General features: G+C 45.4%; 1 protein-coding gene across 1 annotated transcript in view; it reads right to left on the minus strand.

The window, feature by feature from the left end:
- Nucleotides 1-5,637: 5,637 nt before the first annotated feature.
- The window catches only part of RRP36 (ribosomal RNA processing 36), a 31,615-nt gene continuing 10,726 nt past the window's right edge, over nt 5,638-26,526 (minus strand). Inside the window, exons 3-8 of the mRNA XM_083605471.1 lie at nt 16,281-16,419; nt 10,508-10,574; nt 9,955-10,059; nt 9,741-9,815; nt 9,437-9,554; nt 5,638-8,173 (exon numbers count right to left, since the gene is read on the minus strand). Coding sequence (XP_083461597.1) covers nt 8,034-8,173; nt 9,437-9,554; nt 9,741-9,815; nt 9,955-10,059; nt 10,508-10,574; nt 16,281-16,419 — 644 coding nt within the window. The 3' untranslated portion in view covers nt 5,638-8,033. The remainder of the gene's footprint in view (nt 8,174-9,436; nt 9,555-9,740; nt 9,816-9,954; nt 10,060-10,507; nt 10,575-16,280; nt 16,420-26,526) is intronic.

A 26,526-nucleotide genomic window follows, 5' to 3' on the forward strand; every position in this document is an offset into this window, starting at 1 on the left:
TGCCTGTGGGAGATCCCGCTTAAGCCAAGAGTTCAACTCCAATATATTGAGTTGGCATGAAGTACAAGAGGCACTGCCAGACTTGGAAAGAATGGCAAGACTATTATGGGAACTGTCAGAGCTCGGCCAGAACCGAGTCAAGCTTGAGTCCCTGCATATAATTCACTATTACTGCCCTCTTCCATGCAAAACACAGCAGGTAGCGATGTAGCGCATCTCTCTCTTCCCAACCGCCCCATTTCCCCCCAGGCAGAGGGCTGGTTACTTCTCATTGCTTTTTACGATTCCCAATAGCTATTTTAATCTTTTATGATTTCCACTAATTTGAGAAAGTAGCTTTCTTCCCTGTATTTGGGTCATTCATTTCCACGAGTACGTACCGAGACAACTTGCATTACTTCAGTACACTCTGCCCACTATATAAAATTCCTCATTAACTTTGTAAATATATTCAGAAAGGGAATTTTATGGCGGGGGGTTGGAAATGGAAATGAACTGACCTTTCATCTCTGCTTTCCTTATAAGGGCACATTTAGGACTGCTTTTGTGTGTGTGCAGCTTGAGAATACCAGCGGCTTTAGGTAACTTGTTCCTGTAAGTCCATAGGAATGAGGGGGCTTCAACCTGTACTAATTCACAAGGTACCAGGGTATATGGCCGCCGAGACCATATAACACCGGACCTGAAAGACCTACATTGGCTCCCAGTACGTTTCTGAGCACAATTCAAAGTGTTGGTGCTGACCTTTAAAGCCCTAAACGGCCTCAGTCCAGTATATCTGAAAGGAGCATCTTCACCCCCCCATCGTTCAGCCCGGACATTGAGGTCCAGCTCCGAGGGCCTTCTGCCGGTTCTGTGGAACGCCCTCCCATCAGATGTCAAGGAAATAAACAATTATCTGACGTTTAGAAGACAACTGAAGGCAGCCCTGTTTAGGGAAGTTTTTAATGTTTGATGTTTTATCGTGTTTTTAATATTCTGTTGGGAGCTGCCCAGAGTGGCTGGGGAAACACAGCCAGATGGGTGGGGTATAAATAACGACAACGACGACGATGATAATAATACAGTGGTACCTTGGGTTAAGAACTTAATTCATTCCGGAGGTCCGTTCTTAACCTGAAGTACCACTTTAGCTAATGGGGCCTCCTGCTGTCGCTGCACCACCACTGCACGATTTCTGTTCTCATCCTGAAGCAAAGTTCTTAACCTGAGGTACTATTTCTGGGTTAGCGGAGTCTGTAACCTGAAGCGTATGTAACCTAAAGTGTATGTAACCCGAGGTACCACTGTAAAAGAATCCTCTGCCCTACTGAAGCCATTTCTGTGGGAAAGAGTTGCTGGGGACAGGGGTAGGAAATAAGGAGTGGAAATGAGCAAAAGTATCTAGGAAGCCTCTCAGCCAGTGGAAAATCTATTGATGACTGTGGACGACAAGAGAAAGACTAGGCCATGGCTTTGGAGGGCTCAGAATCTTGCCCCACTTTGCCTAATAGAGGAGCTGCCACCATCCATAAATCATCTTAAGAGTTAGGGATGAGCTGTAAGGTGGCCAAGTTTGCTGAAGATACTAAATTGTTCAGTGTCATTAAAACAAAAAGACATGGCAAAGGGCTCCAAACCAGCGAATGAAAAATAATGAACGTGGGCACAAAAGAATCTTAATTTCACAGGGTCTCAAGTGGCAGTGACTGACCAGTAATGAGACCTTGGGGTTGTAGTGCTCAGTGAAGATGTTTGGCCCAGTGGGCAGCCACTGTGAAAAAAGGAAATTCTATGCCTGGGAACATTATTAAAGGAATTTTAAAAGAAACTTACGATATTGTCAGGGAATCAGGAGCAGGAGCAATGGGGAGAGAGGAATGGGAGAGCGAAGGGGAAGAATCCGAGGGCAGCGTAGGGGAGTATGACAGTGGCCCGAGAGATTCGATGAGCTTCTCCAGCGAATCAGAAGATTCCCAGAAGGGGGCGCCGATGGTCAGGGCAAGGGGGGTCCCAGGGGGGACGCACCAGAAACAAGGAGCCAGAGGGGAACCCCAAAACAGCAGTGGAGGATCGGGACCAGTTTCCCCACCAGAGCGTAGTGGGGGGGAAGAGTCACATGTGTCAGGGCCAGCGTCTCCTCCAGAGAGGGAGTCAGGGCTGACCAAGCCTCCATCGGAGAGTGGAGGAACGGAAGGGAGGTCAGTTGCAGCTAGCCCCCCCGAAGGGGGAAGCAGTGACAGCAGCAGTGAAACGGTCAGGAGGAAAGCTGCTGGCTGGGCGCGCGCGCCAAGTTCAAATGTGCAGGCACGCGGGACAGCAGGAGACCCGGATGGGGAACCAGCTCCTAAAGCCCGCCAGAGGGAGGGAGATGGCTCAGGGGAATCAGCGTCAGAGGAGGCTAGAAAGGGCGAGACCCCGGCAGGCAGGCGGACCCAGAGGAGGAAAGAGCAGCGGAAAAGGTGGAGCAAGGCTAGAATCTTAAATTGGTGTCAAGGGGGAGGAGACTCAGACGGAGCATCAGCGGTCTAACGGTTGAGACGTAGAGCTGCGCGCTGCGGCTCTGGAAGTGAAACTGAACTTCAATAAAGACTTTTGTACTTAACAACAAAGCAGCGTTGGTCCTTTGTGAGCTGGGACCTAGGGTAGCTCTGACAGATATCATACTGTCTTAATACAAATCTGTAATGCACCTGCATTCGGAGTACTGTGTACAGTCATAATTATTTTTTTAACTTTCTGGTAGCCTCACGAGGACATTGTAGAGTTGCAAAAGGCCCAGAACGGGCAATCAGAATGATCAAGGGGAAGCTGCAAGTCTCCTAGGAGGAAAGGTTACAGCATTTGGAAGAAGGGATGTGATAGAAGCTTATAAAATTATGCATGGCATGGAGAAAATAAGAGAAAATATTTTCTCCCTCTCTCATAACACTAGAACTCGTGGACACCCAATGAAGCAAAATGATGGAAGATTAGGAAAGAGAAAAGAATTTACTTCTTCATGCAGTGCATAAACTAGACCTGAAGGAGCGTCTCCACCCTCATTGCTCAGCCATGAGGTCCAGCTCCGAGGGCCTTCTGGCGGTTCCCTCACTGCGAGAAGTGAAGTTACAGGGAAGCAGGCAGAGGGCCTTCTCGGTAGTGGCACCTGCCCTGTGGAATGCCCTTGCATCAGATGTCAAGGAAATAAACAAGTACCGGTACGTATCTGACTTTAGAACACATCTGAAGGCAGCCCTGTTTACGGAAGTTTTTAATGTTTGATGTTTTATTGTTTTTTATATTCTGTTGGGAACCGCCCAGAGTGGCTGGGGAAACCCAGCCAGATGGGCATAATAATAATAATAATAATAATAATAATAATAAATAAAACAACTATGGAACTCACTCCTGCAGGAGGCAGTAACGGCCACCAAAGCTGGATGACTTTAAAAAAGGATTAGACAAATTCAAGGAAGACAAGGCTGTTGAGGGTGACTAGCCACAATAAAATATAGCAATCTCCACTGCCAGAGGAAGTTACTGGGAACTGAAGATGGGCAGAGTGCTGCTGTGCTCATGCAGACCTCTGAAAGAACTAGGCCAGTCATCCCCAACCTCCGGTCCTCCAGATGTTTTGGACTACAATTCCCATCATCCCTGAGCACTGGTCCTGTTAGCTACGGATCATGGGAGTTGTAGGCCAAAACATCTGGAGGGCCGGAGGTTGGGGGTGACTGAACTAGACGGTTTAGCAGGCTGCCCTTACATTTTTTCAGTCCATCGGAATGAGGGCTCTTCAACCTGTGCTAATTTGCAGGGAACCAAGTCAGCAGGATGCTAGCCTAGCGCACGGTAAACTTTACTACTGGAAAAGAACCAGGCGAAGCTGTCGCCCAAGCAAGCGAGATCTGTGCTTAACATGCCTCAGGTGTTCCAGCTCAAGGAATGTAATTCACACCGGGAAGAGGGAAGGTACTGCGAGGAAAAGGTCAGGCGCTTGATCACGGCACCAAAACACTCCTGCAATATAGCGAAGCCTTTATTTTGCTGGAGAGGATTAATCAATCTCTTACGAGAGCAGATGTCTTACTTCACCCCTCGGAAGGGCGTTCCAATCCCGTCTCACTTCAGAGGGCAACTGGGTACCACCTGAGACCCACGTGGTCCTGCTCCCCACAGGCGAGAAAGAAGATGAGCAATACTCTCAGCTTCCTCCAGAATCCCAAATGCCCATTTGCTTCCCAAGCGCAAGAGACCATGTAGTCTTTTTTCCCTGGCACTACTTTCCAGGGCTTTGAGCCGTGCGTCCATTTCTCTTTCTCTCTGTGCATCCTCCGGGTTATTTTCATGTTTTCTGGGAATCTAGGACCCCTTCCCTCTTCAAGCTGCATCCCTGCTCTGTTCGTTTACAGTGTGTACCGCGCAGGTTTACAGCACCGTCAGCCAACACAACACTGTTTACGTCAATCCATCCGCGCACTTAAAGCGAGGAATATAAACCTTAAGATAAACTGCACTGCATTTCTTCCTCTTCCCATCATCACTGCAAGCTATCAGAATCAATAACACCATGAAGAGGAGTTGCTGCACTTTGCCAGTGTTATTTGCCTATTAAAAGACTCGGCGGTAATCGGTATTGCATTGCTAATTATTTAAAATTGGTTCCATAAACAAGCTACACAAGTGCAACTGTGCTTCACTGCAACTTGTCCGTTGCCCTAAAAACCTGGGTAAAATGCAGCAGAGTTGATGCAATGCACGTGGTTTTAAGAGCATGTACAAGGATACCATAAACTTAATGCTAAGTTCTTTTCTTTGCTGCGACTGTATTGTATAACAGAAATTTATTTTTAAAAGCCTTTTTATTATTATTTGTTAAATTTCTGTACCACATTTCATCCGAGGATCGCAGGGGGGTTTACAATTAAAAACACAAAAATGCGTAACATAGTAATAAGACAAATACCCACCACCCACTTTAAAAGGTCATAGATTGTTTAATTAGCCAAAGGCTTGCCCGGCACCAAGTGAGTCTCCCTGGGGAAAGCATTCTAAAAATGGGCAGCCACCGCAGAAAAGACCAATTCTTGTGTTGCTGCCTTCCAGACCTCTCATGGGGGAGGCATGTGAAAAAGGGCCTTAGATAATGATTGCAGGGTCTGGGTCGGTTCATATGGGGAGAGGAAGTCAGGCCAGGGCTGGTGTTATATGATCAAACCGTCTTGCCCCAGTGAGCAACCTGGCTGCTGAATTCTGCACCAGCTGAAGTTTCTGAACTATCTTCAGAGACAGTCCCATGTACAACACATTGCAGTAATCTTGGCTGATTGATGAGGCCAGAGATTAATTCCTTTCTGCTCTGCAGTGCCAGGGAAACTGGCAACCGGAACAGAATTTTCTTTCTGGCGGGGGAACAGGAGGATCCAATTCACTGAAGCTGCTCCTCCTCGGGCCAATGGATAGAGACGGGCTTGTTCTCTCCTTGCCATGTTGTTCTTCCTTGAAGCCTCTCAATTTTTTGGTTCCCGGGTTGGTGGCAGAGGCCAGTGTCCTCCTCAGTCCCAGGGCAAGAGATTTTACAGGTCTCTTTGGATTCTGTGACCGCACTGGGAAAGTATACCATTGGATACCAGCTATGGAATTCAACTTCTTGCTAGAAAATCAATAAACCCCAGCTTTTATTATAATAATAATAATTTATTATTTATACCCCACCCATCTGGCTGGGTTTCCCCAGCCACTCTGGGCAGCTTCCAACGGAATATTAAAATACAATAACCTATTAAACATTAAAAGCTTCCCTAAACAGGGCTGCCTTCAGATGTCTTCTAAAAATCTGGTAGTTGTTTTTCTCTTTGACATCTGGTGGGAGGGCGTTCCACAGGGACTACACCACTACCGAGAAGGCCCTCTGCCTGGTTCCCTGTAACTTGGCTTCTCTCAGTGAGGGAACCAGCAGAAGGCCCTCGGCACTGGACCTCAGTGTCCGGGCAGAACGATGGGGGTGAAGACGCTCCTTCAGGTATACTGGACCGAGGCCGTTTAGGGCTTTCATTGAACCCCCCCCCAACTTCTAAGTCACAAAGGATGGAGCAAAGAGTATTGGTGCAAAGACTGATAAATTCACAGAAGACACATTCAGAGACAATATGCCGCTGAACAACAATTGCTGGAGAGCAAGAGCAGGATGAGAATTGCATGCCCTGCTTGAGGGTTCCCTAGAAGCAGAATGCTGCACTGGATAGACCTTCTCATCTCACGCCAGCAGGTGCTAAACCAGAGGGCTATAAGATGGATTTCTAGTAGGAAGGTTTTGAGATGCCCAGCATACCTCTTTGCTCCTTGCGCCTCTGGATGAGAAGATTAAAATAAGTATTTTTTTTTAAAGCAGTCCAATTTCATATAAAGGTAGCATCGGACAGTAACTGCAAAATGCACAGAGACACAGATGCAAAGTGCTAAATTTGAGAAGCGTGCTCCTCATGTCATAGCACAACCCCTGCAAAATTCTACTGTCCACCCATAAAAAGTGACTCCCCCCCCCCACGTCCAAGAATACAGAAGCAGAGAGAGAGAGAGAGAAGGGCAAGAACTAAAGGTCTGACAAGATTTGGAACGCAAGATAAAAACCGGAACGTGATCTGCTTATCTGGAATGAAGCCACGGTGGCAATTACTAGCTGAAAATATCAGGCCATACTGAGAGAAACAGATAAAAGAGGCGGGGGTGGGGGGCGAGAGCAAATTAGGCGGAAATGGTGAGAAAATGTCTTTGCCCTAGCAAAATAAGAAGCCCTGCAAATAAAATCTCACTTGATGCTCAAAGAGGAAGAAGTTTGATTTTATAAGATTAGCAACTTTACTTCAAAAATTTGTTCAGTCAAATGTTGCTATAAAACACCTTACCAGTTAGTAATCCAAAGCAGGTCTGTCAAAATGACATACATACTCATTGCCACCAGTAATGAGACGGCAATTAGTTTCTTTGTACAGAATCTCTAGAAACTGTCCAGATTTCAGTTCAATGTTAGAAGCATGCACATTCACAGCAAAACAAACAAAACAAACAAAAAACAACAACCCAATTCTGGTTGTTTTGGTAGAATTTGAGAGTATACAATTAAATGACTGAAATTGCCAGTGGGCTAGTGCAGATCGTACACAAATTGGTGATTTTGTTGGTGCCTAGACATCTTAACACACTTGGTATTCTGATTCCAATTATTAAAATGATTTAATTTTATCTGAGTAAGGTTCTAGTAATATGGAGAGGTGGCCATTACTTAAAAATTAGCATTTGGGGGGTAAGGTTAATAAATTAAAGATGAATATATTGCCACAGGTAATATGTACTTTGTGGTATTTCATTATATAGTCCCCAAGCATATCTTCGAAAATTTATTGGGCTAATTGGGAACTTTATTTGGGATAATTCTCCACCACATTTTATACTTAAAGAGACTTCAACTGTCAGTATTTGAAGATGGTTTTAATTTTCCAGATATGGAAAATCTTGTGGAAGATTCTGGCCTGCGTAATACCAGCGCATGAAGCTAAGGCACGCTGCTTTCTGGGAAACTCTCTTAAGCTTCCACAGCAATCTGCAAAGAAAACAGCTGGGAATACAACCAAGCAGCACTAATAAGTAGCAAGAGAAGCAGGTGGATGGAAACCGGGGAGCCTCCAAGTCTACACAGACTGCGTAGTGGAAGAAACAAGGAGTGGGGAGTCCTGGGAAATAGGTGTGTGTGTGTGTGTGTGTGTGTGTGTGTGTGTGTGTGTGTGGTGCTCTTTGACTTTGTGCCAAGCTTGAGGCTTGCTCCTGGAAGGAGGGAGAGAATTTTTTGCAAATTATGCAATCCATTTCCCATTGAAGAAGGCGAACGCTTCTCAGGCCGGGAATGTCACCAATTAATTTTGCTCAAACTCTTGCTTGTTCAGAGGTCCGGAATGCCCCTGGCATTAGGAGCAGAGAAAACTTGGGATCATTGACCTTGCTGGCCAGAGTCGATAGCTGATTTGCAGCAGGAGATTTGCACCTGTCAAAAGGCGTGTGGCAAACATAGCCAGATATTACACATCCTTCCTAAAAGGCAGTCTCCTTTTGTCCTTGGCGGCATTCCTTTTCCTCTTCTTGCTCAGGAAGCCCTCCAGCTTCCCACTCCTCTTCAGCTCTTTGTACTTCTCAGCCAGTTCCAATTTCCGCTTATCAGCTGCAAAGCACAAAAGGGAAAGTGGCCTTAATTCAAGCCAGCCATGTTCAGAATGTCACTAGCAATTCCCATCCCTAACTCAAGCTCCCTCTTCCACTCCCAGTCCTCTCCCATCTTTTAATAGTCCCATGATTAAAAAAAAGAAAATCCACATTGATGACTGCACACCCCCTCAGTAAAAGTCACCATCCAGTCCCTTTGCTTTGCATTATTCCCCAGTGCAACTGGTAACCGGATCCAATGAACACAGCAGGTGAGAACACCATTCAAAGTGGCAGTGCTGACCATCTCCAATATGCAAACCAAGCAGAGGAGAGGAACATGACAGACTTTCTTCATAGAAGGTAAACAGGGTCAGGGGAAGACTATCAGGTGCTCAAGGTCACACAGAGTTTGGGTCAAACCAGGACAAACCCAGAAGTGCAGCTACGACTCTGATCAGTTTGTTTCATAGAATCATAGAATCATAGAGTTGGAAGAGACCACAAGGGCCATCGAGTCCAACCCCCTGCCAAGCAGGAAACACCATCAGAGCACTCCTGACATATGGTTGTCAAGCCTCTGCTTAAAGACCTCCAAAGAAGGAGACTCCACCACACTCCTTGGCAGCAAATTCCACTGTCGAACAGCTCTTACTGTCAGGAAGTTCTTCCTAATGTTTAGGTGGAATCTTCTTTCTTGTAGTTTGGATCCATTGCTCCGTGTCCGCTTCTCTGGAGCAGCAGAAAACAACCTTTCTCCCTCCTCTATGTGACATCCTTTTATATATTTGAACATGGCAATCATATCACCCCTAACTGACTCCCATCGAGCCCTGTCTTAAAAGGATTTCTTCCTTCTGTTCAAGAGTCACACCATTGCAGACACTGCTGTGAACCAATTTATAGACAGTGGCATAGCATAGGTTGCCAGGGCCCAGGGATGGGTGGGAGGCTGGGAAATAGACAGTGTACGCATGCTCATTCAACTGCCTAGCAGTGCCCCTGTCACCCAGAAGATCGAAACCACAGAGATAAGAAGAGTTGTTCCATTGCATGGAGAGGTCACTTCCTGGTTCGCAGGGAGAAACCGTTTTCAACAGAGCCTAGCGACAGAAGCACGCAGCTGTATTGAGGCAGCACTGGGTGTTGACATTTTGCACCCGAGCCAATCGCCCCTGTGCCCCCCGCCAGTTACGCCACTGCATCAGCAACAGGTCCCCTATTTGACAGCATTTGTTAATGCCAGACGGAAAGTCAAGGCTCGAACCGTGCCAACACTTACACTTCTTTAGATAGAAGGGCTTCTTTCCTTGCTGGGCCAGCTCCCTCTGCTGCCTCTTCAAGGCCAGCTCCTTTTCTCTCTCCTTCTGTTGTTTCCTCTGTATCTCCTCCTGCTGAGTCTAAGAAGCAAAGATGGGCAAGTTGCAAACATGCCACGGCTGGCCAGTGTCAATGTTTCTCCTCTCCCCAATCTCACTGGCCTCACTGGAGCTTTCCGCTGAACGGCGGCTCCAGGCTTTGGGCCTGCCTGCAGCGTCTCCAAAGGAAACCCGAGCTGCTCCTAATTCCCCACGGCCCCAACTCACCATTTGCTTGAGGAGCTGCTGCAACTTGGTTTGCTGCTCCACATTTCGGCTTTTCTTCAGGTGCTTCTGAACTACCTGCAGGGGGGAAAGAGGGGAATGCGCTGAAAGGGAAGTCGCCTTTCAACCCAGGACTCTGAGGTAAAAAGGGACGTCAACACAGCCTTTCTCTCCTTCTAGGCAGGTTGTACTCAGCGTGAGTAGCTGCAGCCATTACCTCTTTCTCCTTCTTCCTGAGATCGTTCAAGAAACCATACGTCTTTTCAAAGATTTCTGGCTTATACTCCCCAGAGAGGTCATCAAAGCGAGGATCTCGAGGTACCTGGGGAGGAGGAAAGAGAAGCGAGCACTAAAATTTGAACACTGCCAAAAAGTGGTGTCTTTCTTCTTGGGCACCCATCACTACTCTGTCTTTCAGGAGCAAGCCGGATCTGTATCATTCCTGTCACACTCTGTGGCCCTTGCCTCATGCAGCGCTGCACTGAGCACTGCTTACTAAGTCAACAGTCTCCTCAGTTGTCATGCGAACTCCATTATATTCATCTCCTTCCAAGTAATTTTCATTCATCTCCTCCAAGTAATTTTCAGTTGTGTTACTCAAATATTTTCCTTTTCTTTTCTCTTCTACCCATGCTTTTTGTCCACGGACACAAGGCTATTTTCTTCCCTTTTTTATTAATTTGCAAATTTAACAAAGAAAATGAAAAAATAAAAACCAGAAAAAGGGGAGGAATGAAATAATGTTGAAGAGAGAAAAAACAACAACTCACCTTCTTTTTAACAGGCACAACTCGTCTTAGATAGGGAACGGGCTTCTTGGCTGAAATTTCCAGAGGTCTGTGGGAGAGAGAGATAGAGAGTACATACTTAGGAAAGAGAAGCCTGGGGTTATATCCTATCCTTGGGTGGGTTGATTCTCAGAACCATCTCTCAAGATGCGAAACTCAAATGCTGCGCCAGTGTTTTGCTTGTTTTCCCTCCGCACTGTTGACCACTAGAAACTTTTGGAAACTAAGAGACTGCTATGTGCAAGGAATTGAAAGCCACTTGGAAAGCAAAGTGTGTTATGTAATATGACAAGAGAAGAGATTAAAGGGAAAAGTACATTAACGCAGGACTGGATTCAATCTTCTGAATTTTGGAACAAGATGTATTACTACTAGAAGAGTTTATAATAGATATTAAGGCTAACTACATGATGTATGTGTTTCCTTATATTTATTGCTATGTATATATTAAGGGCTGTCAACAGATTATAAAAGTTTAGTTGATAAATAGTCTGGCCTTTAACCAATTATTGATTAATCATTACATTTAAATACCAGAGCCTTAGTATAGATGCCTTTTTGAGATATTGAAGGAAATGCAAGGTATCTGTTTACTGAATTGTAAGTTACCACTCACTGTTAGAAAGAAAAGGGCTCTTTAACATTGCCTTCCCTCCATTCCAAGAGGGAAAATGTAACTTCAAAGAACAAGAGTGTCCTGAATTTTCATCCCCAATAATTTAACAGCCCCCTTTATTTAAATAAAGAGAGTACTCCGAAACACAACACCGTAAGCCTATATCCTACTGTGTACAATGGACCTTACTTCCAAGTATATTTGCTAAGGATTGGAGTGCAGAGCTTTAGTTAACTACTCTACCAACGAAAGCATCCATGTCCTGTTTACAGAAAATTGTGACATGCATATTATTAGTGAGCAGTGTTAGAAACTTACTGGGCGCCAAATGGCACCTTCGAAGTACAGTGGTACCTCGGGTTAAGTATTTAATTCGTTCCGGAGGTCCGTTCTTAACCTGAAACTGTTCTTAACCTGAAGCACCACTTTAGCTAATGGGGCCTCCCGCTGCCGCCGCGCCGCCGGACCACGATTTCTGTTCTCATCCTGAAGCAAAGTTCTTAACCTGAAGCACCATATCTGGGTTAGTGGAGTCTGTAACCTGAAGCGTATGTAACCTGAAGGGTATGTAACCCGAGGTACCACTGTACTTTACAGACGTCACAACAGAATGTCTATTGGACTAGATGACCCTTGGGGTCCCTTCCAACACTACAATTCCATGATTCTCTGATCTCAACTACATCGCTTGACTGTAGCTTGCTCTTACAACAATTCACTTGAAAGGAGAAACAAACACAGGGGAAATGGAATTAAACAGGGTTCGAAATTAGCAGGGTGCCAAGCACATTTTGCGCCTAAAGATTCTCCATTTCCCAGCACCTCAAAAAGTCTGGGTGCCATTTTTTGCGCCTGGCTGTCAGTCAAGGATTACTGAACTGTATGTGATTTGAAGCCTTGAAGGATATGTTAAGGAAAGAGTAGACTGTTTTGAAAACCGTATTGTACCAATATTTTATTGTATCCACCAAATTAAGCACGGGTGCATTCACACACCCGCTGGGTCCACACTCCTATGCAGAATGGGAGGATGTAAAGACGGAAAGCGAAGAAAACATTTCGATTACGCTGGCATGGGTGGATTCCAATGCGACTGATTGTATTGCGGTGATTGCAATCTGTGTGGCAAATTAATTATATAATCAGTGGGTAAAAGAGGGGAAAGCGCTAATTAAAAAACAAAAAAACCAAAAGCAGCTTCCCGGGCTGTGTGCATCTAATTAAGTGCTCTTATCATTCCGTCCCCTTTCACCTGCATTCATTGCCTTTTAAGAGGCCGTCTTTTTCTTCAGAATTGCAGGGCACAAACCGCAAGTCATTATGTGTACGCTACTCTGAATAAAGGTCAGGGAGCAAAGTTTCAGACAAAATAATATAATCTCTAATGAGATTTTGCTTTTCTGATGTTCAAAGTCAAGATTTTGGCTTGAAATGGTGGTCCCTAGCCTTTATCGGTATATCACAGGGTTCTGCTACCAGCCGTATAAGATGCAAGTTTTCATCCCAAGACCCAAAGTCAGATAAATTTGGATGGAAATATTTTTTGATTGATGGAATGACACTGACATCTCTCTGGAAGTGGACCCACCCCTAGCTACTTTTGGATGTTCATAATCTCTCTAGTATCCAGAATTGCCTTTTATCATCAGCTCCGGCAGATTATTTATTCCTGATCAATGGCTCCGGCTTAAAACCAGGGGTGGGAAGGCTTTGCCCCCACCCCATATCATTGGATTCCAACTCCCATTAGCCCCATCCTGTGTGGACAATAGACTGGAATGATGGGAGTTGTGGTTCAGTAACACCTGGAATGCCACCGATTTCTCATCCCTGGCTCTGGAAACCATCGTTCAATTTGTAATCTCTAGGCTGAGCTACTGCAATATGCTATATCTGGGGCTTCTGCTAGAGTATTCAAAAGCTGTTCTTTGTGCAAAACCCAGCAGCACATTAATTAACGTCAAGGAACACTTGGGATTATGCAACGCTGTATCTGCTTCAACCACCAATTGGCTTCCATGCCCTTTCCAAAAATGCTGACATTACCCTTTCAAGTCCTAAACAACTTGGGCTCAAGGAAAGCACGAGAGCTTGTCTCTCAGTAAAAATCAGCAAAGGAGACCCTCTTCTGACAACAGCCCCACTTAGAAAAGGTCAAGGATCAGGGCTTTCTCAGTCGTTGCTTCTGTTTTATGGGATACAATGACCGAAAGGTGCCCAGATTTATTACAATTTGCAAAGTTTTGGTTTTTTAAATCCTCTTTGGCCCAACGCTTCACCTGTAGCTTGATGTTAAATGAGTTTTAACATTGTTGTGTTCTTAAAACTTTGTATCCATGAATAACCACAGTTATTGTTCAGGTAAGAAGAAAGAAGTAAGCACCACTCATGTCCTTTATTTACTAAGCCTACAACTTACATACGTTTAACTTGTACACATTCAGCTTTATGCGTGAGACAAAAAGTAAAAAAAGGGGGGTGGGATTCCAGGAAAAATGACGCCCCCCCAACCTGCCGAACGTGTTTTGACGATATGCAATTTTGACTTTGGGCACGATCCCCAGAACGTAACCCCAGCGTCAGTTGCGGGCTTACTGTACGTTAGAACTGTTTTCGCTCCAGCTGCACCTGAGCACTTCAGTGGAAAGGCAGGCTATAAAAAGCAGTAAATACTGGAATAAACTTATGCAAAGCAGGAGTTCGGAAAAGGTCTCCACTTTAGCAATAAACGGTTCCAGCGCCCCGTTCGCTACCTCTCTCCAACCTACTGGATTACCACCTTCAAAGCATTTTCAACCCACACCGCCCAATTATTCAGAAGACAAAAGCAGGTGATGAACCTAGAATATTCTCTCCAAAATGGACTGGTCCAGTAAAGTCAACATATCACTTATTTGGTGCCTTTTACTCCCTGGACTGACGTGGCGCCATCGCTATGCCAACATAAATTTTAATGAGCCGCCGTAGAAATCCTTTGAAAATATGACACCCAGACCCTCTTCGGCAGTGACATTAACCAAGTCACACTCCTGTTGTGCTTCGCAACCGCCAGCCTTCAGACGCAGCAGAAAAAGCAGTGCATCGCGGGAAACAGACGGCTCTCTATGAAACAGCCTTATTTAGAGAGATACACCAAATTCCCTCAGGAGAAGTGCAAACTGATAAAATTATGAGGAGTGGAGAAAACAAGTAAGCTAATCTTCTGCACCAACAGCCCATGAACGGCTCGATGAAGTTAATTATATTTTTATTAGCTAGCTGAAAAGACAGCACCCTTACCAGAATTGTGACAGTATTGTGGAGTTTCGAGGGCAGAGCTGCCAGTTCTTGATCCAGATGTGGCACCTATTGCTTTAACAGCCCCGGGGCAGCAAAACATTATTTGAGTGTGGTGTCCCAGCTGCCCCACTGCAACATTCCTCCTCCAGGTTTGAAGTAGCAACGGGATTCTGCTTTCTGCCGCAGGCAGATGAGCAACATTTAGGCTCATACCCAACAAAGTGGTCCTGTAAGCACAAGGAGTTCAACCTGTGCTCCTTCTTATCTCCCCATGTACACAACCCAAATCTGTTCTAGGGTTCCCCCTAACCCTAGAGAGCAGATTTGGGGGCGGGCAGAGGAATCCCATTGTGCAGGCAGCAGTCCTTGCATGAATAGGACGACTTTGTCAGATACAAGCCAGAGAATGGACCGCAGCAGCAAGGCAGGAGCTGTCATTCCAGACACCATGTGAGAATTCACAAACCAGCCAGGCTCCTTCAGACACCTCTTGCTTTTCGCTTCCATAACATACTGGTTTCCAATGAGCATGCAGAAGATTTTATAAAGCTTGCTCACTTTTTAAAAAATATTGCGGTGTTATGTTGCTTGCTTCTGAATCCAATTTCATTCAAGAATGCACCACTGAACAGGATAGAATTTGGGGAGCATTCCCTTAAAGTCGAGAGGGTTCCTTTCAAACAAACACACACACACACACACACACACACACAAACACCTAGCTGATTTGATTCCAGCTGCACTGGGGCTTTTGTAGAAAGGCTCTCTCTCAAAAGGCTTTGGAGAGATAAAAATAGAAATAAGCAACCCATAATAGAAGAGGCATTTTGAAAGGCTTATATAGCATTGTCTGGAAAGCCAGTGAGAGCTTCAGGTAAAAGGTGAAGTAACAGCACAAGATATTAACAGAGGATGGGGAGGGGAGAGAGAAGAGGAGCAGAGAAAGTTGGAAAGAGATGAGAGAGAACTGATGAAGGAAAGAGCAGGTGTCTCTTGGATGGGACACTTGGACGACTGAAACCTGGCTTCAGGATGATGAACAAAGGGCAATGAACACACAGCAAAATGGAGAACTGCGGGGAGGTGTCCAAGGAGGGAATACAGTGACGATTTGCATCCATGTCTGCTTTAATGTTGAAATTACTCATCACATTGATGGCATTTTACAGAATACAGTGGTACCTCGGGTTAAGTACTGAATTCGTTCCAGAGGTCCGTTCTTAACCTGAAGCACCACTTTAGCTAATGGGGCCTCCCACTGCCGCCGCTCCGCCGGAGCACGATTTCTGTTCTCATCCTGAAGCAAAGTTCTTAACCTGAGGTAATATTTCTGGGTTAGCGGAGTCTGTAACCTGAAGTGTATGTAACCCGAAGTACCACTGTACACCAAAGTGTGAGAGACTGGGAACACAAACGGGGCCAAAGAGTCACATAAATGGCTCCCAGAGAGGCTTAGGAAGAAGGAAGTAAATTAATCACAGCAAGGTTATAAAAATGCATCGAGAGCAAGGTAGCAGCTCCAGTGATGCAGACCGTAAAGCAGACACTTAAGGCTGTTAGTTCTTCAGGTAAGTCCATGCTACCACCCACCCTCCCAGAGGGAGCCCTCTGGTTAAACTCCAATTCCTTCTTTCCAGGATGAATGCATTCTGCTCCAATAGCTCTCCAGGGGCAGCTAAGAAATCTCTATGCCCTTCACCAAGCAGAAAAGGGCTTACTGCATGAGCCCATGCGCAAGTTCGATAATTGCTAACTTGAGAGCTCACTCTCAAGTAAGGAAGCGCAGGTTTGCAGACTTCACCTGAGCCCAGGGGAATGCAGTTCTCTTTCGGGGAATGCACAACAGGGAAACACATTTACCCGTGCTTGTTTGGACGCTGCCTCTTCTCTGGTTTTGTGACATCTACTGCCCTTTTCCCAGTAGTCATCTGCTGATAAGCCTTGGTCCCAACGCGATTTCTCAACTGCAGCAGCTCCTCAAAAGACATCGAAGACCATTCTGGGGAAAAGATAAAAACGAGACACCCGCAAACAAATGTCAGTCTTTGGATTATTCAAACTCTATCATCCGCCGCCCAACCCGCTTCATGACATGTTGAATGCTACTGTCTTTTTTGGCACTCAGACTGCAAGGGCAGCTGCAGGTAAACACCTTGCGATTCATGCAAGTGCCACCACTGCCACCACAAAAACCCTGCACACCCACCCAGTGTTCAATCTCACAGCCCCTTCAAAGACACACTAAACTGCCCTGCCAATGGTGCTGTCCCCATGTGGTTGAGTCAAGTATTCAGGGCCTATCATGGAGAGCTTTTCAATCCAAACAGCATCCCACCAGGGACACAGATCAATGGGAAGAGGCCTCAACAGCAGTATGGGACAGCACCATACTTCTCCCTGGGAGTGTCTGAAGGAGTTGTGTGGAAGGACTACAAACTTGGCATCCTACGTTAAGTAGCCACACACTGTGCTAGTCCTGCAGAATTATGACACAGACCGGGTCACAGCTCTATCTGTGAAATTAGGATCCAAACAAACAAAAACAAAATGGTCACTCAACTAATGGTTTCAGAGTTTGGTGAACACGAGCCAAAACTGCCAACTAATATACAAATTAGCTGATTTTTAACATCTTCCATTCACATGTTAAAGAGGGCAGAAGGTTGAAAGTTTGTCTGCATTCTAACTTCCTTTAGCATTTCTGAAAAATGACCAGAGTAGTAATTCTAGATTCACGACTTAGAATTAAGAGCACTTTCGCATCAGAGGTGTAAATCAGTCTCGGCTTGTATCTTCGGCCTTTTAATGTAAATTTTTTAAAAGCAGCTGTTCTCGGAGCTCAAGTGCAGCTTCAAAATTGAACTCTTCCACCCTGCATTCACATGTAATACACAGAATGAGAGATGCTTAGCATTGATTAGGAAATAGACTAGAAAGGTCCACTCTCTCCCCCCACTGCCCAAAATTAAGGAATTCAGAATACATTCAGAGCTCCTTGCATGTTCATTATACGACAAGTACTTGACTCTCCGCTTGTCTTAGAAAGGAACACTTCTGAAGTCAAGCCATTCCTATAGCACAAATCTTTCCTTAGGCTTTCTCTCTCTCAAGGGGCTTCTCGGTCCTGGTTGCTGACACTGCTAAAGAGCTTTTTGCATTACAGACACTGCCCTAAGGATTAAGGGAAAGCCCTTCCAGCTCCCATCTCTTTTATGACCTGGGGACAGAACACAACTGTTTGCGCATGGCACATTTCATCAACATGTTGCGGCAGGCAGTCGCATTTTACAAAGGTTCCAAAAGACATGATGTTGATTGATATATCATACACAATGCAGATTAAATATAAATAAGTAAAACCCAATTTCTAGCACAAAGTGCTTGCAATTTAAATTTTGACGGCTGAGGTGACATCAGAGGAAGGGGGGAAAACAGGAGCTGAAAGCATAGCAGGGAGTGATTTTATCTTCCTAAATACATAAAAATGTAAGGCTGTCATTGGGCAGCCCCCATTGCAGGATTTGTAGTGCCTCATAACAATTTGGATTTGCATCGAGCCCTCATGGGGGGTTGGGGGGAAGGAGGGGTTATTGGTTTGTTCTTGTTTTTATTATGCATTTTGTGTTTTTTATCTCATATTTTTATGTTGTGAACCACCCTGAGATCTATGGATGAAGGGCAGTATACAAATGTAATAATGACGAGAAGCAAAAGAGAAGGCAGGTTGTACAATAGCATGGGGACAAGAAAGGAGAATCACTGAGAGGGGAGGAGTGGTTTTAAAAGAACACCAGAAGCTTGAGTAAAGAAGAAATGGTGGGAACAGAGAAGAAAATGGCAGCTTTTTAAAAATGGCGGAGGTTTGAGGAAACTTTTACGATCATTTGAGTACATCAGGAAAGGAGGAATACTGAAAAGGAACATTTGGTTGATTTAAACTTCCATTCCTCGGATAGTTTATGTGAGATAAAGGATGTGCAACCTATGACTTCATAGTATTTCCCCACAATCCTGGTACCATGCGTTGTCTTCTACATGAAGTTCCAGAGTCATTGTAGTAATTCGGAACAGAGTCTTTATTAAGAAGCAACATCCATCAACAGAACTCTACCATGCTCTAACTGAACAAGCTAACTGACAGCCTTGCTCTTTAAATTCTGTTTATTTTAAAGAGACAGCAGAATGGATCCACATAGGGGTTTGTGTGCCAGCGAGAGGGGGAGGCGTGGAAATGGGGTGGCGTGCAAGGGAGAGTTGAGGAAAGTAAGCAGACGGGTAGAGGGGGGGAAAGGAGTAAAGGTGAATATGGTGATGCAGAGAAAGGAGAGAGCAGAAGGCATGGGAACGAGGTTGAAACTGAAGGCAGGGGCATGAAAGGGTTTGACAAATAGGAGGTGATGTTGGCTTCATAATTCGGCATAAAGTGAAAAGGATGCTTAGCAGTTGCAATGTGTGGGAGGAAGAAGATGCAGGTGGTTACCATGGAGGAGTTCTGTGTGCAAAGGAGGTTGCACAAAAGAAGGGGAAGGAGGCATGGGCATGGGGGGGTGAAAACTGGGATGCAAAGCTGGACTAACAAACAGAAGAGAGAAATGGCATGTGAAATGGGGCTGGGAAGGTGAAAAGCAAGCTTAGTCCTTGCGTGGGGTGTGACAGGGAAGCTCCAGGAGGTTAATGGGGAGGAATGGCAGGGGAGGTTGGCAAGTAGAGCAAACAGGGGCACATGCCCTAGCAGGAACATAAAAAGGTAGAGATAAAGGACTCCTGACAGTTAAGTCCAGTTGCGGACAACTCTGGGGTTGCGGTGCTCATCTCGCTTTACTGGCCGAGGGAGCCGGCGTTTGTCCACAGACAGTTTTTCCGGGTCATGTGGCCAGCTGGTGAAACCAGAGCAGCGCACGGAAATGCCGTTCACCTTCCCACCAGAGTGGTACCTATTTATCTACTTGCACTTTGGAGTGCTTTCGAACTGCTAGGTTGGCAGGAGCTGGGACCAAGCAACCGGGGCTCACCCCGTTGCGGGGATTTGAACTGCTGACATTCTGATTGGCAAGCCCTAGTCTCAGTGGTTTAGACCACAGCGCCACCCACGTCCCTTGTAGGAACATACGTAGCCTGCCTTAAAGCCAGCTGTCTGTCTAGTTCAATATGATTTACTCTGGTTGACAGCAGCTCTCTGGGATCTCAGAAAGAAGTCTTCAACCTCTGCTATTAAGTGGAAGTGTCTGGGATTGAACCTGAGATCTTCTGAAAGAACAGGAGGTTCCTATCACTGAGATATGGTCCGCCTTTAAAGCTGGTTCGGCCACCTCCAGGCACAAATGCAGCACCTTGGACCACTCATGCATCTTGCCAAAGGGCAGAGTGGGATTCAAACCCACACCTCCAGGCAGAGACTGTAACCTTATTGCAGAGCTATAGACAACCCAACCGTCCTGACCATAGCTGTCAACCTTCCCTTTTTTTGCGGGAAATTCCCTTATTTCGACGCCGTATCCCGCTGCTATCCCGGATTGTTAGATATCCCGTAGACTGTCCCCAGGACAGGTGAGGCTGCTGATCCCTTATTTTCAAATCCGAAAGTTGACAGCTATGGTCCTGACAGCACGATTTTGCACAGGTAAAGTTGTGTATACTTTGTGATTACGTGGAAGGTTCAATGGAAATGGTAAAATTTGAGGAGGGATTTTAAGGAGAAAAGAATTTGACTGATGGCTACATTTTAAATCAGGGCCCATACAATCTTTTCTCACTTTGTCTACATTCTAACATTCAGGCATTTTCCCGTCACAACGCTTTACTGACATCACCTCTCTCTCTCTCTCTGTTCTGGCATGCCAAACATGTAATCCCTCAGTTAGTCATTCCTTATGGCAAAAGTCTAGAACTGTAATAGTTTTCCCCCTCTGATGAGCTCTGGACAGACCCGCAAAGAGACTGCAACCTCAAAAGCCTCCGCAAATGCAGGCCAAATGATGCGCTCCACCTCAGACATCAACACACGATTTGTCATATTGGATCAAACCACTGGCCCATCAAATCAGCTACCCTGCCCTGGGCAAGAACCAGCACCTTCTACTTCAAAATACAAGGGGTCAGGGAGGGAGGGAAGGAAAGGAGAGGAGAGGGGGGAAACCTTTTAACAATATGGGCCACTCAGTGTATATATATTCCTTCCTGACACACAGTTAACTGACGGAAAAGCAGGACTGAACCAACATGATCTAAGCTCCATTGCCAAACAAAATTTTAAACCTGTATTTTTTAACGTGACTAGAGCTACAATAAATTCCACAGGTCAACTGCTTATTTCATCCCAAAAAACTCTACTTTTCATACCTTGTTCTAAATTTATCAGTCAACCTCAATGAAATGCTCCCTTGGTTTCTGCTCTCCCCCCCCCCAAAAAAAAACTTTCCCAGTTATTCACCTGGAGTTTTCGCAAACACCAATTACAGAAAGTACTGCGGAAGCCAGTGACAAAATAAAAGAGCCTGCTGTTTAAAACGCAATCACTTTAACAAGGTTGTTTCAGATACATAAAGGCCTACAAATTGGTTTGGGTCCTTTCATACCTAGACAGCCAAAGGCAAAGTATGACGACCGCAAAAGGAGCAACAATTATGAACTATACGAAGCTCACTTTGTTTAGCAGTAAGAGTTAAAATGAATGAAAAGAGGTGTTCCAGGTGCTCTTCATTTTTTAAAAAAAATTCTTTTGCGGGAGAAAGACGGAAGAACCCTAGCTGTATGAGGATACAGCTCCTTGTGCATATACGGAAACAGAGAAGTCAACATGAAAAAAAGCCACCCTCCTACATTATGTGTCGGACCCCATTGCAAAATCTTTCTAATTGCATTTACTTACTTATAGTTGCAGGGCAACTCACAACAAGGAATAAAAATGCATGCTGTAATGGTTCTAGGGGTTGCTCGTGCGTAAGTTGTCGCCACTCCTGGCTGGGTTACCTGGGTGAACCCTTTCTGTCCGGACAGCCACCCATCCGTGGCTGTCTCAATCGCTGGCAGAATCCGTCAGTGGGCGCTTCTTGAACTTCTTCCAGCAAAGAAGTTCTTTGACGCCTAGTCTCCTCCTACTCTCCCTGCGCGGAAGTCTTCTGCGCAGGGTGGGCGTGGGCAGCGGAGGACCCATGCTCTCCCCGCTGGTCTCCGGCGAGGAGTCCTGGAGCCCCCTCGCCGATTCCCCCATCTGCCCCCCTTCTCCACTGGTGCTACGCTGATTTCCTTCCCCAGCGGATGGGCTGCCTCTCTCCCTACTGGGACCCTCTCCGGCATCCCTCTGGAGCCTTCCCTCCGCCTCTGGCTCCGATGGCAGTTCCCTGACACATGCATTTTTTATATTCTTATTTGTAGCTCATTTCCCCCCAAAAGAGATGAGGAAAGGATACATATTTTTATTCTCACGACAACTCTAGATAAAATATAGCCAAGAACAGCTAGGGTGGTGGGTAGATTGAGGCTTGAACTGGAGTAGCATACAGTCATACCTTGGTTGCAAAACTTAATCTGTTCTGGGAGTCTGTTTGACTCCCGGAACCATTCAAAAACCAAGGTGTGGCTTCCAATTGGCTGCAGAGGCTTCCTGCACTCAATGGTGCAGAGGACGTTCAGCTTCCAAAAAACATTTGCAAACCGCAACACTCATTTCTGGGTTTGCAGCGTTCAGGAGCTGATTTGTTTGGGAGCCAAGCCATTCGACAACCAAGGTACCACTGTAGTTCCAAACTTCTGCTCCATCATGTAAGTATCTTTGATTGGAAGCTGGACCAGTCAATCTTCTTCATCCCACCTTAACCAATGAGATTATTTCAAGGGTAGACACTAGGCTGCTTACCCCACAGACTTGCGTCCTTTAAGGAAGAATGAGAGAGAAATGTAATAGATACACATGGAGGTTTGGGGGGGGGATAACTTGATCCTTAGCAAGTTGGCGCACCTATTTTTTCAACAGAATATTGTCCATGCTTTGTTAAGACATGTTTTGATAAAGTGAGTCGACGCAGTTTTCCATAGCACTATGCAAACTTTTGACCACTGCGCGAAGATTGAGAAGTTGTACATGAAACGAACAGGAAGTTTTAACATGAATGACGACAGTGTAAAAAATGAGAAATCTGCTCCAAAATGTTTGGATAACTGGGCATGCTTATGAAACACTGAAAAAGGTACCCTGTTGTGCGCAATGTCGCCATCATTTTCCATCTCCTTATCTGAAAATGCTTCAAATGGTAGAACGTTTATATGCATGCTTTGAAGTAGCTTCCTTTAATGTTTGTGCCTACCTTGATGTGGTAGCCATTCCTTGCCTCTTCCCTGAAAAGAGAGGAAATGGACTGACTTGATTTATTATAGAACATTTCTGAAGGGATTATGGATTTGCCGTTAACACTCCAGCTAATTCACTCAAAATATGTGTGGGGTGACTTAACAGCCATGTAGCGACTGTGATGTGAAATAAGCGCTAGCCTTGCTGTTGTTGGCACCTGTCTGTCTCAGGAGACTATGGAGGTGTGCATGTTTGGGGGTCAAACCGTTGGAGAGTTACAGCGCCTGATAGCAAAGACTTGATATGGGAGAGACATGTTTTGTTGAAGCTGGGGCAGATGAAGGCATCCGCTTCTGCGGCTGCAAATGCACCACAGCATCTTTTCTCTGCATTCCTCCCAGCAGTCCTTTTTCCTCTGCTCACTACTGTGGATGCATGACCTGTCCGTCTGTCTGTCTCCAGGCACTACGGTTGCCTGCAAGGGATTTCCACACAGCAGGGTTGATGCTGCAAGCCTTCGTGTCTCGTTTGGAGACATCTTTGCTCATAGCAACTAAGCAAACTAGGTGAGCAGTACAGTAAATGATAATGTTGGCAGATCCAGAACCACACACAGTGGTAAGAAGAATCTAAAGAGCTTGAAAGTTAACAGATGCTAAATTATCTGTGGCAGTTCTTGGGGGGGTGGGAATTAGAGATCTACAGCAGTCTGGTCAATAAAACTCTCTTTGATAGAAGTCACAAGAAGACAAAGAATTGTACGAATGCACAAGACAGGGAATGAAAAATAAAAATGGAAAACCTATGCCATTATACAAATAAATGGCACATTCCTCAGGCTGATCTCCGGTTCAATTCTCTCTGTTTAAAACTAATTAAAGGGAAAAAGACAAATGACGACAGGCATGTGGGAAGAGATTAGAGGTGTTTAGCTTAGCTTTTCAAGAGCGCAAGTCAAGCACTATGATTTAACATCAAAATATTAAGAAATGTTCAGAGAAAACAGAATGGAAAATTAAAACTTGAAACCACACCCCTACATGTTACACAGCGTACCATAAAATATTCCCCAGAAAAGCTGTTCTTTTGCCCCTGCGGTAGCCCTGATCACGGTCACACACACCCCAAGTCAGCTACCCACAATATGAGGCAAGCACTACCAAATGAACAGCCCCTCTTCATTGCCACCACCTGCTGCCTTACTTTTGAAGGTAGGGGCACCCAGAGAGGCACCTTTGCTGCAGGTCTTTGCAAACAGGCAGATCGATATGGGAAACACCCAGGTCCCAAGCCTTTTTAAGGGATTAGTACTCACACTCTTAATTGTACCTGAAATATTTTTGGCTCAGCTGGTGCCATTGCGGAAGTTGTGCAACATGCACATCTTAGAAATACTTCTGAAGTCTAAAACCAATCACAAGGCTCGAGACAGCCCTGCATTCAAGAGAGGTCAGAACCTGATAGATATATTAAGAAATTGAGAGCCTGTGTGGTGCAACAGTTAAGAGTGTTGGGACTAGGGCCTGGGAGACAAGGGTTCAAATCCCCCCTTGGCCATGAAGCTCACTGAATGACCTTGGGGTAGTCACTGTCTCTCAGCCTAATGTACCTCACAGGGTTGCTGTGTGGATGAAATGGGAGAACCTCGAGGTCTTTGGAGGAAAGGCAGTACAGTGGTACCTCGGGTTAAGTACTTAATTGGTTCCGGAGGTCCGTTCTTAACCTGAAACTGTTCTTAACCTGAAGCACCACTTTAGCTAATGGGGCCTCCTGCTGCTGTCGCGCCGCCGGAGCACGATTTCTGTTCTCATCCTGAAGCAAAGTTCTTAACCTAAAGCACTATTTCTGGGTTAGCGGAGACTGTAACCTGAAGCGTATGCAACCTGAAGCGTATGTAACCTGAGGTACCAGTGTATAGAAATGTTAAGAAATAAAATAAATAAAACCCATTTTTAAATGTTGTCAGGAAAGCCATGTGTCATGCTTCCGGAAAGAAGACGTTCATCTGACTGGCAAGGTTCGGAAGGAACTTGGGAGAAACAACTGCACAACAATGTGATGTTTTCTCCATGCAGTTTCCTGCTTTTTAAAAAAGCATGAAGTCCACCACATAAGATATGCAGTGCAAGCGTTTTCACTTATCCACGAATCGGGAAGTCTATAGGCACCACTTTTTCTCAGACAGAAACCATGTTTGAAGCAGCCCCCGGGCTCAAAGGAAAGGGCACTAGTCTCCGTGTATTCTCGGGCTGACCTGCTCCAGCAATTTCTAATGCATAGCACAGTTTTGTGGAAGCTATTAGGTTGCAGTCAGCTGTGACTTATTTTCTATTTAATGCATTGTATATCAAAAGAATGTAAACCACCTCGTCTGCTTCATGCTTTTATTCTGCCTTTTTTCATTTCCTCTTTATCAGAGGCTTTCTCCCATTCTATTTGCGGTACATCTTCGTCCTCCTCTGCTTCACCCGCTCCTCCTCCTTTCTGATCTTTACTTTGCTCTCTTGCTTCATGCGTTCGCCTTTGATCCCGCAAGTTGCCAATACCGGCTTTCCTCAGGTTGGTATCTTGAAGTGGGTTTGGACTGCTCTACAGCCCCGATCAGCCCCAGCTGGCTAGGGCTTATGGGAGGTATAATCCAAAACAGCTGGAGGATACCAGGTTAGGGTCAGCTGCCATACACCCTCAAAGCTCTTCTCACTCATCAGTCATTGATCTGTTTCCTTTCATGGTTCAAGACCTTCTCCTAGCATTGAACACAGCGGCCGGCTTTTGAGATGACACACACAGTGCCCATGAGTGAATCACAACTGTCCAGAGCCTTTGAAGGGCAAGACAAGATGCCTAGTTAGGCGCTGTCGGGAAGTGGCGGTTTTCTTGACACATGCTATTCCCCCCCCCTCAATATGATCAGAACATTACAAGTTGAAGGCTCAGCTTCCTCCCTGCTCACTAGCAAAAAGGGAAAAGGACAAGATGATTATTTGAAGCAACAACAAAGAAGGAAGCAATTGGAGTATCTTGCTTAATCACTTCAAATTCTGACCTTCGCTAAAGGTTGTTTGACATATAATACAGATTTGATAAATGCAACCGCCCATCAGTAAAAGAAGAGGTTGATGCAGTGAATATAAGGAGGGTCTTCCTGGATCAAACCAAAGGTCTATCCAGAACAGCATTCAGTTAACACTGAATGAGAAGCCCATAAGCAGGATGAGGGGGAAACAGGAGTTTTCCATTGGTAGTCTCCAGCAACCGGCATTCAGTGGTGTGCTGATTTGCTTCTATGTTATCATTTAATATGTTATGTTATTAGAATCAGAGAATTGTAGAGTTGAAAGGGAACCCAAGGGTCATTGCAGCCCAACTCCTTGCAATGCAGGAATATCAACGAAAGCATCCATGACTGATGACCATTTAACCTCTGCTCAAAAACCTCCATGAAGGAGAATCTACCCTTTCCTGAGGAAATCTGTTCCACTGTCAAACAGCTCTTACTACTGTCAGAATGTTCTTCCTATTGTTTAGTCAGAATCTCATTTCTTGTCGTTTGAGTCCATTGGTTCAGGTCCTACCCTCTGGAGCAGCAGAAAATGAGCTTGTTCCATCTTCCTTGTGATAGCCCTTTAGATCTTTGAAGATGGCTATCAAAGCAACTTTCAGTCTCCTTTCCTCCAGGCTAAACATACCAAGCTCTCTCCACCGTTCCTCATAAGGCTTGGTTTCCAGGCCCTTTTAGCATCTCAGTCACTCTGATCTGCTCACATTCCAGCTTGTCAAACGCCTTCTTAAACTGTGGCGCCCAGAACTGAACATAGT

The sequence above is a fragment of the Podarcis filfolensis genome (assembly GCF_964270895.1).
Source record: "Podarcis filfolensis genome assembly, chromosome: 3".
Taxonomy (NCBI): domain Eukaryota; kingdom Metazoa; phylum Chordata; class Lepidosauria; order Squamata; family Lacertidae; genus Podarcis; species Podarcis filfolensis.